The 12,898-nt window shown below is 57.1% G+C and overlaps 3 protein-coding genes across 3 annotated transcripts in view; 1 reads left to right on the forward strand and 2 right to left on the reverse strand.

Annotated features, from left to right (window-relative positions):
• The window catches only part of PTSG_12949 (uncharacterized protein), a 10,839-nt gene extending 5,980 nt beyond the window's left edge, over positions 1 to 4,859 (forward strand). The window contains exons 16-22 of the mRNA XM_004989199.1: positions 85 to 378; positions 710 to 754; positions 969 to 1,873; positions 2,171 to 2,827; positions 3,091 to 3,166; positions 3,332 to 3,411; positions 3,645 to 4,859. Coding sequence (XP_004989256.1) covers positions 85 to 378; positions 710 to 754; positions 969 to 1,873; positions 2,171 to 2,827; positions 3,091 to 3,166; positions 3,332 to 3,411; positions 3,645 to 4,440 — 2,853 coding nt within the window. The 3' untranslated portion in view covers positions 4,441 to 4,859. The remainder of the gene's footprint in view (positions 1 to 84; positions 379 to 709; positions 755 to 968; positions 1,874 to 2,170; positions 2,828 to 3,090; positions 3,167 to 3,331; positions 3,412 to 3,644) is intronic.
• On the reverse strand, positions 4,744 to 10,846 carry PTSG_09904 (uncharacterized protein). Its single transcript, XM_004989200.1, has 6 exons — positions 10,041 to 10,846; positions 9,591 to 9,779; positions 8,428 to 9,038; positions 7,966 to 8,119; positions 7,362 to 7,622; positions 4,744 to 7,073 (listed from the first exon to the last, which is right to left on the reverse strand). The coding sequence occupies exons 1-6, from the start codon at positions 10,617 to 10,619 to the stop codon at positions 5,163 to 5,165; spliced, it is 3,705 nt and encodes a 1,234-aa protein (XP_004989257.1). The 5' UTR covers positions 10,620 to 10,846; the 3' UTR covers positions 4,744 to 5,162.
• Positions 10,847 to 11,707: 861 nt separating this feature from the next.
• Positions 11,708 to 12,876, reverse strand: PTSG_09905 (uncharacterized protein). The gene has a single exon (XM_004989201.1). The coding sequence runs from the start codon at positions 12,725 to 12,727 to the stop codon at positions 11,903 to 11,905; it is 825 nt and encodes a 274-aa protein (XP_004989258.1). The 5' UTR covers positions 12,728 to 12,876; the 3' UTR covers positions 11,708 to 11,902.
• Positions 12,877 to 12,898: the final 22 nt, after the last annotated feature.

Here is a 12,898-nt window from a genome sequence, read left to right on the forward strand (position 1 = left end):
ACAACAACACACACACACACACACACACACACACACACACACACACACACACACACACACACACTCGCCGCGACACGTGTCCAGCCGCTCCACTTTGCGTGCTTCGGCGGGTGTCTTGCGAGCGTGAATGCACTGTTGTCTGCTGGCGCAGATGCAAACGTCGTTGACGCTGACGGCGTGTCACCCCTCCATTGGGCCGCGTTGGAGGGACACGCTGACGTGGTGGCGGCAATGCTACAGCACAACGCATGGCCAAACTACATGGAGCACTCTGACAAGCGGTTCACGCCTCTGGACTACGCGCACGAGCGGGAACACGAACGTGTGGTGGAGATGCTCAGAGACGCCGGCGGTTACACACGCGCAGAAATGGCAATGGTGCGCAGGCCAATGTGTTGGTGGTTTTTTTTTGGGTTTTTTTTTGGGGGGGGGGGGGGTTGGGGTTGGTTGCGCGAGCAAGCTGTGTCTGTGTTTTCGTTTGTGTGTGTGTGTGTGTGTGTGTGTGTGTGTGTGCGTGTGTGTGTGTGTGTGTGTGTGTTTTCGTTTGTGTGTGTGTGTGTGTGTGTGTGTGTGTGTGTGTACCTGTGTGCATTTGAGTGCATTTGCATACGTGTGTCGATAGAGCGGGTTGAGAGGTGCAATGTGCCATGAATACGCATGTGCTGTTCCACGTACTAACGCTGCCCTCACGTGCGTTCACCGTGGCCAGATTGCCGTCTTGAAGATCCAGCGCAGCTTTCGAGCGTGGAAGAAGGTGCGCACATTTCTGTTTGTGTTTGTGTATGTGACTGTGTGTATGTATGGGACTGTGTATGGGGTGTTGGTATTTGTATACGTATGTGTATGTGCTTGTGTATGTGTATGGGCAGATGGACATGGTGCGCGCGTTGCCACCGTGCGATCATTACTCACCACATGTGTGCGTGTTTGTGTGCGTGTTTGTGTGCGTGTTTGTCGTGTTGCAACAGTCGACTGCGGCGATTTCGGCAGCGCGGGCGGAATTGGAGCAGCGGCAACGAGAGAAGAAAGAGGAGATGAGAAAGGAAGAGGAGGAGAGGAAGAAGAGGGAGGAAGAGGAGGAGGAGATGAGAAAGGAAGAGGAGGAGAGGAAGAAGAGGGAGGAAGAGGAGGAGGAAGAGGAAAGGAAGAAACAAGAGAAGAGAAACAAGGAGGCGGAAGAACAGGAAAGGAAGAAGAGAGAGGAAGAGGAGAGGAAGATTCAAGCAGAGGAAGAAGCGAGAAAGAAGCTGGAAGAGGAACAAGCGCGGATGAAGAAGGAAGAGGAAGAGATGAGAAAGAAGGAGGAAGAAGATGAAGCGATGAAGAAGGAGGCAGAACAGCAGAAGGAAAGCAACCGGCTTGAGGAAGAAAGAGCCAAACGAGAGGAGGAAGAGGAAGAGGAAAGGAAGAAACAAGCAGAGGAGGAGGAAGATAGGAAGAAGAAACAAGCAGAGGACGAGGAAAAGGAAAGGAAGAAACAAGCAGAGGAAGAGGAGGAACGAAGGAAACAAGCAGAGGTAGAGGAAGATAGGAAGAAGAAAGAAGAGGAAAGGAAGAAGAGAGAGGAAGAAGAGGAGAGGAAGAAACAGGAGGAAGAAGAAGCAAAGCGGCGGCAAGAAGAAGCGAAGGCGAGGCAGAAGAACAAGAAAGAGGAGGAAGAAAGAAGAACAGCTGCTGCCCTCGCTGCAGAACAGCACGACCGAGCTCAAGCGAAAGCACCACAACGGGACAAGACAACGTCACCGACAGCAGCAGCGGCAGCAGCAGTAACAAGAACGCGACCGAGTGCTGTTGACGCGGGCGATGCGCTGCCACTGGAGGAAACAGCAACGCTTGGTCTCGATGCACGCGCACGTGCTCTCATCCTGCACAGGTCAGTAGGCGCTCGCGTGGCTGCAGACGTTTTGGTGTGACTCTGTGTACATGTATGTACACGTGTGTACACGTGCTTGTACATGTGTACATGTGTGTGTACATGTGTGTGTACATGTGTGCATGTATGTGTGTACATGTGTGCATGTATGTGTGTATGCCACGAGCGAAGGAATGAGTGCATGGGCAAACGCGCTTGCCGTCAGCCCCGTGACTTCAAACTCATGCCACGCCCCTCCCCGTCCTTTGCGTTCATTTCTTCCCTTCACCCTCACCATCCTCCCGTGGCAAATGGCAGGAGCATGACGCGGCGATCGCTGCAGCGTCGGGAAACAGCCCGCGTGTCGCGGATTCGGGCGGCGGTTGTGGCGGCGATAACCATCCAGCGGGCGTGGCGACGACACCGCGCACACACGCGTGAGCAGCAGGAGCGCGTGCAGCGGCTGGGTCGAGCGCAGCGGGGAGAGACGCGACCGTTGCGGCAGATGGCATCATCATCAACATCGCCATCATCGTCACATCCACGCACGCGCAATGGCGGCGGAAGCGAGCGAGCAGCGCTCTCCCGTACGCTGTGGTCCAAGGATGGGGTGGACGACGCGGGTGCACATGTGACGGCGCTGGGCAGGCCACGTCGTCGAGGTGGCGGCAGTGATGGCTTTGATTCGAGCGACTCCGATGAACACATGCGCTCGCCCGAACACCGCCAACGACAACAACAGCAGCGGCAGCGGCGGCAGCAGCAGCGTGTTCGTGGCAAGCCGTCCACGATGCGCCCTCGCTCTGCCAATCGCCGGAATGGCGATGGTGGTTCGCGTAACGGGGGCCCAGGCCGCACATCCACACCAGCGGCGGCGACGGTGGCCATGAGTGGGGAGGAGGTCGTGGTTGATGGCGTTCGCGACAAGTTCAAGCAGCGGCGGATCAGCAAGACAACGCAGCCAGCTAGCAGCCGGTGGGTGGCGGTTGTACACGTGCACTTAGAGATTGTTGTTGGGCTTGTCGCAGCAGTGGCTTCTTGACATGGTTGTTGGAGAATGGATATTTGCAGACTTGCGGCATGCGCAAGCCATCATCGCAAACACACAAGCACACATTATGAACACATGTTCTCACACATTCACACGCACACGCACACGCACACGCACATGTTCTCACACGTTCACACACACACACACACACACACACACACACACACAAACGTTGACGTATGTGTAGTCGGCGCTCTGCTCCCCCAGCGACGATTGCAAACCCGCCCTCATCCCGGACGCGAAGCAACGGAACGTCAGCCTGGGTGAGTCGGTCGCACTCGCGCATGGACGCGCACACACTCTTGTGCAGTATTTGCTTCACAGTGACACCTGTACTTATTTACTTCATCTTCACTGCCAACGCTTACGCTTACATTCGTGTGCATGTGCGGAACTGTGTGCATGCGCGCTTGTGTGTTTGTGTGCAGGCAACGACGACGACCACGACCACGCGGCGCCGTTCAGAGTTGACCCGTCCATTGTCGGCTGCGATGGCGTCTTATCAAAGGTGTGAGAGTCGCAGCGCTTTTGTGTCAGCGACATGGAATGAGCATTTGTGCCCAAGTGGGTGATGTTGCGTGCGAATTCGCTGCTTTTGTCTTGTGTGCCTGACAGCGTTGATGATCCCTCACACACACGCACGCACGCACACACGCACACACACACATGCACACACGCACATGCACACACACACACACACACACACACACACACACACACACACAATACACACGCCTGCAGCGCTGTGCAAGAGCTGCATCATCGAGCAACGCAGCGGGATTTCCACCGGCGTCGTGACGTGCGCGGCGCCACAACATCTGCACCATTATCGGGCACATATCGCCGGCAGAGCACAAATGCGACAGCCATCACCACCACGACCACAAGCAGCATGCGGGGCCGGGCGTCACTGCAACCGCGCCCGTCCGCACGCATCTCACACTGGGATCTCGACTCCACGCTGAGCAGCGGTCTGCCTGGTGATGGGTCGCTGCTTGCATCATCATCATCACCACCTGCAATGTCGTACAGGCGTGCGCGCCGCATCCGAAATGCACCGGGCGTGCGGCCATATGATCTGTGGGGACTGCAGATGCCAGGCGGCGAGCACACGCTCGCCACGACCGACAGCAACAGCAACAGCAACAGCAACAGCGACACGGACTCGGCCCGTGACGGCGGTGATCGGTGGCAGCTGGTGCACACGAGCGCAGACATGGGCAGTGCACACGCGCCACCGCCATCGTCAGCATCATCATCACGAGACGTCTCGTTCCGTGGAACAGGTTTACAGCGCACACGTCGGCACCGTCACAACACCTCGGCAACCCAGCTCGATGCGCGCGCTCCTCGCTCCACACGTGCACACACGCGCCGGACATCTGCTGCGAGTGGCTGTGGTGGTGGTGGCATGTATCTTGCTCAGATGCAGGAACACCACAACACGATGGTGCGACAGCGACAGCAGAAGCTGTTGTCCAAACCCGGACACGCGCTTGCCGCGTCTCTGCCCAAGGGGTCGTCCAGCCAGCGGTGAACCAGTGCAGAATGTGTTCATGGTGTGTGTTCATGGGTGTGTCCATATGTGTGTGTTCACGTGTGTCTGTGTATGTGTTCATGTGTGTATGTGTGTTCATGTTTGTGTATGTGTATGTGTGTCGTATGAAGTGGGAAACGAATGTGCATGACTTTTGCTTGTGATGTCAGCTGCGTGCTCACGCATGCGTGTGATTGTGCACCTGACTGCACTGTAGATACTACGTGTTGGGTGGATGGGAGAGGGGATTGTATGTTGTGTGCATGCTTGCATGCTTTTGTTGTTTCTTCTGACTTGGATTGCCTGGCTGTGTGATTTGTGACGGGGATTACCTGTCCATTGCGACCGTGCACTTTGGCTGAGTTTTTGCATTCATGCTGGAGCAGAGTTGCATGTAGTAACAGCGAGTGGAAGCCGCACAGATGTAACAAACGGTGCATGCAACGAGAAAGGGGCAAAGAGATGGAGGGGAGAACGGTCCAACATGGCACATGTGCAAAGCAGAGAGAAGCGACCTCGCTGACGTGAGTGAACAAGCAGCGAGTAAGCTGTAACGGAGCCGGTGTAAGAACAGAGCAGCGCAAACAAGACGTAACGCGGGCCTTCAACTCACACAGAGCCCAGCGGTACCAACACGCCATCACAGCGTGTGGCGCGCACGTCTTGACATCATCACACCACACCACACCACACCACACCACACCACACCACACCACAGCCCATCACACGGCCTCGCCAAGCTCCCTCAGCCGCGCGGCCACCAGCTGCGTCTGCTTGTTGTCTTTGCCCAGTGCATCCAGGCGAATTTCATGGCATTGGCGATAGAGCACAAGTGCATCCTGCACGCGCGCACGACGGCACAGCAGGTCGCCGAGGCCCTTGAGGGACGTGGCAGTGAACGGGTGCTCCCGCCCAAGCGTTTGCGTGCGGATGGCAATGGCCTCCTCATAGCACTGCTTCGCCTTGGAGAACAGCGTGTCCACGTCCATCCGCAAAGGCTGCGCGTCGCTGCGCTCGGGGTCTGCTGCGTCGTACAGATACACCTCCCCCTGCGCAGCAAGACTCAGCTTCTCGGGTGGGATCTGGCGCGCGTACAGGCTGCCCAGGTCACCGAGGACAAGTGCGACATTCGGGTGCTGGTCGCCCCACAGGCTGCGGTGGAGGAGGAGCGAGCAGGAAAACAGCTGCTCCGCGATGCGCATGTGGCCCAGGTTGGAGTATGCGAGGGCAAGTCTGTTGAGCGCGGGCGGAACCGTGCGTGGCGTCTGCTTCGGGTTGGCGGCGAGCGTGTCAATGACATGCGTCCATGCGTCGTCGTCCAAATCAGCGCCGCCATCGAGGGTGTCCAGGTGCATGGTGGCGGCAATGGTGCTGGGCATGGCTCGCAGTTTGGCGAGCAGCGACTGCTTCAGCAGCGAGACGGCGCCGCGCTCACCACGCAGCTGCTTGGCCATGATCTGGTTCCATGCCAGGTCGTCCAGCACCTGTGTTGCCTCGCGGCTGTCGGCTCCGAACATGCGCACGAACATGGGGTGCGCGCGGCGGAGGAGGGCCTGCGCCTCCCTGCCGCGGCTCTGGTGTGTGCGCAGACGCGCAAAGCCAACCAACACCTCCGCCAGCACGTGCGACTGCGCTTGGGACAGGCCCCGATCAACATCAGCGTCGTTGCTGTGCTCGTCGTCGTCATCGTCGTCGTGGTGGTGGTGGTGATGGTGGCTGCTGGTATTGGTGTTGTTGTCGTTGTGGCCTGCAAGCAAAGGCGTTGTGCGCCCGTCTGTGATAGTGTCGAGTGCAGACTGGTAGAGTTGCTCCGCTGCGCCGTACTCGCCCCACTCATGGAGGCCCGTGGCCAGGGCCAGGGTCACGTCCGCCGCCTCCACGGCACCGAGGTTTGTCTTGCGAAGGTAGGCTGCAAGTGCAGCAGGGTAGCGCGCACTTGCCTCGTCTAGGCCCACCTCTCGCCAGAAGCTTGCCAGCTCAAGTTTGAGAAACTCAGAGGCGCGCATGCGGCGGTAGATGGGGATGCGGGTGAGGAACGCGCAGAGCGCTGCCGTCTGCTTGGAGAGGAGGAGGTGCCATGGAAGCTCCGCACACACGCGCGCAACGCTGCTCTCCTCGTCAGTGGGCAGGGCATCACCGCAGCCGTTGTCGCCAATGGTGCCGGCAAAGAAGGCAGCAAGCTCAGCGTGCACGGCTGTGCGGTGGGCATCTGTGCTGAGATACTTGCCCTCCACCGCTTTGAGAAACGCCTCGTGTGCAAACAGCACGTACCCGGTGTTGATCTGCATAAACTCCTCCACAGCGAACATGAGCGTGGAGATCTGGGAGCGGGCGACGCCCAGCACCGCCATCAGCTCTGTCTCGGTAATGCCGTGCTGGGCACACGCAACATAGCACATGATGCTGCCCACAATACCACGCCGCGCAACAGCGGGCGCGACTGTGCTCTTGAGCGCATCGTTGTACGTGTCCTCCAGGCGCTGGAGAACGAGGCCGAAGAAGGCCGGCAGCGTGGGCGGCGCGAGCATGCGCGGGATAAACGTGTCAAGCGTGTCAAAGGATGCGCTCACTTGCAGCTCCTCCAGAATCAGGCGCAGGTGCAGCAGCGACGTCACGTGCTCTGCACTCACAATCTGGGCAGTGGTTGTGTTGTGTGTGTGTGTGTTGTGTGTTTGGTTGTTTGTGATGAGGAATTTGAAGACAAGGGCAAGGCGGTACAGATGCTCACACGTAGATTTGCGAGAAGCAATGAATTGTACCAAGGCATGCATCTATGCCAAATACATACACAACACAACGCACACACACACACACACGCACGCACGCACGCACACACACGCACGCACGCACGCACGCACGCACGCACGCACACACACGCACGCACGCACGCACGCACACACACACACAAACACAATACACACCTGGTGCAGGCGGTCGAATGAGAGCTCCTTGCCGCGCTTGTTAAGGAAGAGAAGCGCGTAGGTGATGCGTTCATACTTACCAATGTGCGGCATGTGTTTCACGTCCCACCCTCGCTTGGAAACGACATCAGCGCTCCGGCACGGCGTGCTGGAGAGGACAACGCGCACGTTTGCCGGGAACACCTTTGGCAGCCACGCAAGCTCATGTGCGTTGTCGATGTTCTGCAGCTGGTTCAGCGCGTCCAAACAGATGAAGATGGTCTGGAAGTGGTGTGTGTGGTGGGGGGGGGAGGGTGTGTGAGTGTGAGTGTGGGAGTGTGTGTGAGTGTGGGAGTGTGTGTGTGTGGTGGGAGAGAGAGAGAGAGAGAGAGAGAGAGAGTGTGTGTGTGTGTGTGTGTGTGTGTGTGTGTGTGTGTGTGCGTGTGTGTGCGTGCGTGTGTGTGTGTGTTTGTTAGTGTGAGTGAGTGAGTGAGTGAGTGAGTGTGTGTGTGTGTTTTGGGGGAGGGAATTGTCAGAGAATCAAGCGGGTCGGGGTTGCACAAGCGACCGACACATGGTCTGGCATGAACACCATCACATACACACACACACTAGTGCCGATAACCTTGTCGTTGCGTGCGGTGGAGGCGGTGGAGAGCCACGAGGGGAGTGCGGCGGCGAGCTGTGCGGCAGTGCTGGGCACGGGCTCTGTGATGGTATCTGGCGCCCACTGCTTCAGCTGGTGCAGCAGCCGCTTGAGCAGGTTGACGTGGTGCGCACTGCAGTGCGGACAGTGTGAGTATGTGTGCGTGTGTGTGAATGTGTGAGTATGTGAATGTGTGTGTGAGTGAATGTGTTGGTATGTGTGAGTATGAGTATGTGTGTGAGTGTGAGTATGTGTGTGAATGCATGTGGTGTGTGTGTGTGATTGTGTAGTTGTGTGGGCTGGAGGATGGGTGCATGCCAACGGAGAAAATGAGCACTGAACATGCTACTTCTGCTGTATCACTAGAAGCTCCTCCTCCTCTCCCTCTCCCTCTCCCTCTTCCTCTCCCCGACACGCGCACACACACGCACGCGCGCTGACCTGTGGCTGCTGTGGCCGATAAAATGGAAGAAGGTAAGGGCGTTTGGTTGCTCAAGCACTTGGTCGAGGAAGGCAGCCATGATGGAGCTCTTGCCCGTGCCCGACTCGCCAAGGACGTGCACGGGGGTGTTGCTGCTTCGCTGCTGTATGTCGCCAATCAGCTCTTGCAGGTGTGGAAAGGGGATGTAGGTGGCGGCGCGCGACGCGCCAAACGCGTTGTGGGAGAAATTGTCCTGCTGGTATGGGTCTGTGAGGGCCTCGTGGGCAAATGCGCCCTGGCAGCGTGCAAGCAAGTCCTCCATGACCATCTGGGGCAGGTCATCGGGCCTGTTGTACGTGCGGACGGTGATGCCTCTGGTGTTGAGCAGCGTCTGCCTCAGCTCCGCCATCTTGCTGCGCGCGTCCGCATCAGTTGTGCTGTACTCTTGCTGCAGAGGTTTCTCCAATGTCTTCAGGTATTCCTCGCTACGCAGGTACACGAGCCCGCGGCGCTCGCTCTCTGGCAGACGCAAGATGCCTGCCATGGCCTCCATATGGGTGATGCTGCACCCGTGCGCGTCCAGCGTCCACTGCAGGTCTGGTGCCAGCCCGCACGCCTCTTGCAGCGCTTCCTGCACGGTTCGAGGAGGAGTGGTGGTGGTGTTGTTGTTGTTGTTGTTGTTGTTGTTGTTGTTGTTGTTGTTGTTGTTGTTGTTGTTGTTGTTGTTGTTGTTGTTGTTGTTGTTGTTGTTGTTGTTGTTGTTGTTGTTGTTGTTGTTGTTGTTGTTGTTGTTGTTGTTGTTGTTGTTGTTGTTGTTGGGAGAGCGCATGTGTGCGTGTTTGGTGCGTTTGGTATGTTTGGTGTGTTGGGTGTCTTTGGATGAGCGTATGGGTCGGAGGTGTGGCTGTACAACAGAAGCCTTTGAGCGGAAAGCACAGCCAAACAAAATGCTGGCACAGTTGGACTGGCAGGTAGACGGATGGATAGACAAACACAGAGTCAGCCAGACAGGCAGACGGGCAGACAGAGGGACAGGCAGCGAGACTGACACACACAGATACATGGGTACACAGGTACACAGGCACACAGGCACACAAACACGCGCGCGCGCAAAAAGACACACACACACATACACACATACACACATACACACATACACACATACACGCAGACGTACACACACCATTGGGGGCTGCCAGCCGTAGCGGTGGCCGAGAATGCAGAGGATGAAGGGCCGACAGCGCGTGACCTCGGTGAGGCAGGTGGCGATGACTTGTGGCATCTGGGACTGCTCGTCAATGCCCCAGCGGAGGTCAATCTCCGTGAACTGCGCACCCATTTGCAGACACGCATTGCGCACTTTCGGGAACACCTGAAGGGCATGTGTGTGTGTGTGTGCGTTGGTAAGTGTGAGTGATTCTGGGAGGTTGAAGGAGGAGGGAAGTGAGGGGAGAAGAAGCAAGCACAGTGCTCACAAACAGAAATGGTGAAAGGGTGCGCTCATACACACACAACGACAAGGGCGATAGGCACACCGTACACACACACACACACACACACACACACACACACACACACACACACACACACACACACACATGCACACACACAACACACACAAACACACACGTACGTGCTTCATGAGGAGGTCACGCTCGAGGTGCATGTCTACGAAACTGCTGGAGATGAAGAGACGCATATGCTTTTCGCGCGTGGAGAAGCTAGAGCGGCGGCGCCGCACGAGCTTGTTGGAGGCGAGCTCCTTCTTCGCCTTGCTGATGAGGTCTGCCGTCTTTCGGGCCATTGGCGACAGGCGCGACGGCGACAGCGGTGGTGCTGCAGTGGTTTCTGCGCCGTGGTGTGCTGGAGGCCGGGAAGCAGCAGCAGTGCCATGGTGCGCGGCGCCAGCGCTGTTTGTGCGCCCCTTTGCTTGCTGTTTCACAACTGTGGTCAGTGTGGCGGGCTTGCCCACGACCGCCATTGGGTTGCGCTTGATCACGAGGGAGGTGCCTTTGGTCTTGAGCGCCCTGTTTGCCAGCAGAATGTTTGGCGCCGGGGCTTCGTTGATGGTCAGCAGCTCGTCCCCCGGCTGCAGCTTGCCATCCTGGTCCCCTCGCTTCACAACCAGCCGGATGCACCCGCTCACGCTCACCGTATCCAGCTTCACCCCATCCGCAGGCGCGTCCAGGCACACGCTCAGCTCCTTCTCCATGCTCGTTGGTCAATGCTGTGGCTGGGGTTGCTTTGCTCGTTGGCTTGTGGGAAAGTGCGGCAACTCCACAAGCCACTTGCTTGCTTGCTTGCTTGTGGTTTGTTTGTGGCTTGCTTCTTGCAGGTTTGTGGGCGTGGGGCGTGGGAGGGGTTGCCTGGCAAGCCAAGCCATATCCACCTCCGGTGTGTCCCATTTCGGCGCGTCGCCTTGAAGGTCGTAGCTGTGTGCGTGCCATTTTATGGTGTCGTAGACAGCTGTCCGCGAGGTTGGCGGGCAGGCAGGGTTTGTTTGCTCGGTTGTCATGTTGTACCACATCACATCACATCAGTGCTTGCTGCAGCAAGTCTCTAAGTCTCCAATCAGCTCCAGAGACTAAGAGAGCTTAGAGCTTTGAGAGCTTTGCAAGTGTCCTCCTCAAGTCCTCATCTCTTCCCCCTCTTGCCATCATTGCCCCTGTCTCTCTTTACTATCAAGAATGAATCAGAAACTCAAAGAACACTGCCATGCACCAGTCAACAAGAACAAGAACAGAGCGCAGGGGTGAGGTCAGATCACGAAGAGGACAGAGACAGGGGTGGAAAGGTGAAGGTAACGGTGAAGGCAACGAAAGTAAGAAAGCACAAAGAAGCAAGCATACGAGACAAGCCACTCGAACCAAACACAGAGAAGACAGTAGACAGAGGAATGCAACAGATGGAACAAGAAAGACGCAAAACGCAAGTCAGTCAAGGTAGCAAGGTAGCAAGGTAGCAAGCACACTCAGCAAAGCTAAAGGCACCAAAGCAAAGGCACTGGCAGCCTACCCAAAGCAAGGCAGCACAAAAATGCAAGGCAGAGCAGAGCAGGAAAACTTGACATCCTCGTAGAACCCACATCAGAGAATCATGCACAAGACAGTGGATCACACGACACACATACAGAGAGAGAGAGAGAGAGAGAGAGAGAGAGAGAGAGAGAGAGAGAGAGAGAGAGAGAGAGAGAGAGAGAGAGAGAGAGAGAGAGAGAGAGAGAGAGAGAGAGAGAGAGAGAGAGAGAGAGAGAGAGAGAGACAGAGAGAGACAGAGAGAGAGACAGAGAGACAGAGAGAGACAGAGAGAGACAGAGAGAGAGAGAGACAGAGAGAGAGACAGAGAGAGAGAGAGACAGAGAGAGAGAGAGACAGACAGACAGAGACAGAGACAGAGACAGACACCAATGTCCCGGTTCAGCCATGCACAGGGGTACACGTGCGGTCACCTCACCTGCACTGCACTGCTCTTCGGCCACGCTTGCCGTTTCAGCCTCTAACGGGCAACAACGCACATGTAGATATCATCACTATCGTAACTGCGGTACATGCGCTTCACGGCACCTTCACGGCACTTGCAAGCGCCGTTGGAGTTGTACATGGCACCATACAGGTTTTCGCAGTTCGAGCCGGCGTCCTCACCAAAGCCCACAATCTCAAAGTTGTAGTTGGCGCGGCCGACCTGCAGCTGTTGCACTGCAGGGGCGACACCGGCGGGCTTGGCAACAACCGTGCACACAAAGCCTTTGTTGGCGGCGCGGAAGTAGTAGGTCTTTGCCTCGCGAAGGCGGATGGTGAACTCGCCCCCAATCTTGGCGTTGCCGCTGCTGAACCCGCCCTGCACTGCTGTTGAACCGTCGCTCATGGTCTCGTACACGGCCTCCAGCGAGCTCCACTTGAAGGTCATGTAGTCGCCAACGAGGGCAGAGACTGTGACTGGGTTCCAGCCGTCCGCAGCCTCCGTCACCTTGTGCTCCTTGGACGAGCTGAAGAAGACACCATTTGGTGCGGAGATGTACACGGCGTCGTCGTACACCTCAAACACGTCCGTGATGCGGCCCCTGCGCGAGTCCTGCGCGCCATCAGTGAGGCCAACAACGGCCTTGAGCTCCTTCACGTCCTCCACCAGCTGTTTGAAGCTGACGCCATTCACAAACACATCCTGCTCCGGGGATGTCGTGTTGATGTGCAGGTGGCCCGAGGAGTCCGAGGCGAAATAAGGGTAGGGCACGTCATTCGCGGCGACAGCCAGCAGTAGACTCTTGTTGGCAGCAGCGAGGCACGCCACAGCGAGCAGCATGAAGCGAGATACCAAGAGCATGGCTGGTTGGCTTGGTGGAGAAGCAGTTGTCGTTGGATCAGAGGAGGAGGGAAGGGAGAGGCTAGGGGGCGGGTGTGTTTGCTTTGTGGCAACAAAGAAAGAGAGAACAAACAAAGAGGAGGCTGAACACTTCAACACACAACGCGCAACGGGAATTGTGCATAATTTGCA

This window comes from Salpingoeca rosetta, assembly GCF_000188695.1.
Source record: "Salpingoeca rosetta unplaced genomic scaffold supercont1.30, whole genome shotgun sequence".
Classification (NCBI taxonomy): domain Eukaryota; class Choanoflagellata; order Craspedida; family Salpingoecidae; genus Salpingoeca; species Salpingoeca rosetta.

Excerpts from the sequence above, each read along its gene's own strand:
- PTSG_09904 (XM_004989200.1), bottom strand. The coding sequence starts at position 10,619 with ATGGAGAAGGAGCTGAGCGTGTGCCTGGACGCGCCTGCGGATGGGGTG. Across the intron at positions 9,780-10,040 it reads GTGACCTCCTCATGAAGCAC|GTGTTCCCGAAAGTGCGCAA; the intron begins GTACGTGTGTGT and ends CATGCCCTTCAG. Across the intron at positions 7,623-7,965 it reads CCACCGCACGCAACGACAAG|ACCATCTTCATCTGTTTGGA; the intron begins GTTATCGGCACT and ends CACCACTTCCAG.
- PTSG_09905 (XM_004989201.1), bottom strand. The coding sequence starts at position 12,727 with ATGCTCTTGGTATCTCGCTTCATGCTGCTCGCTGTGGCGTGCCTCGCT.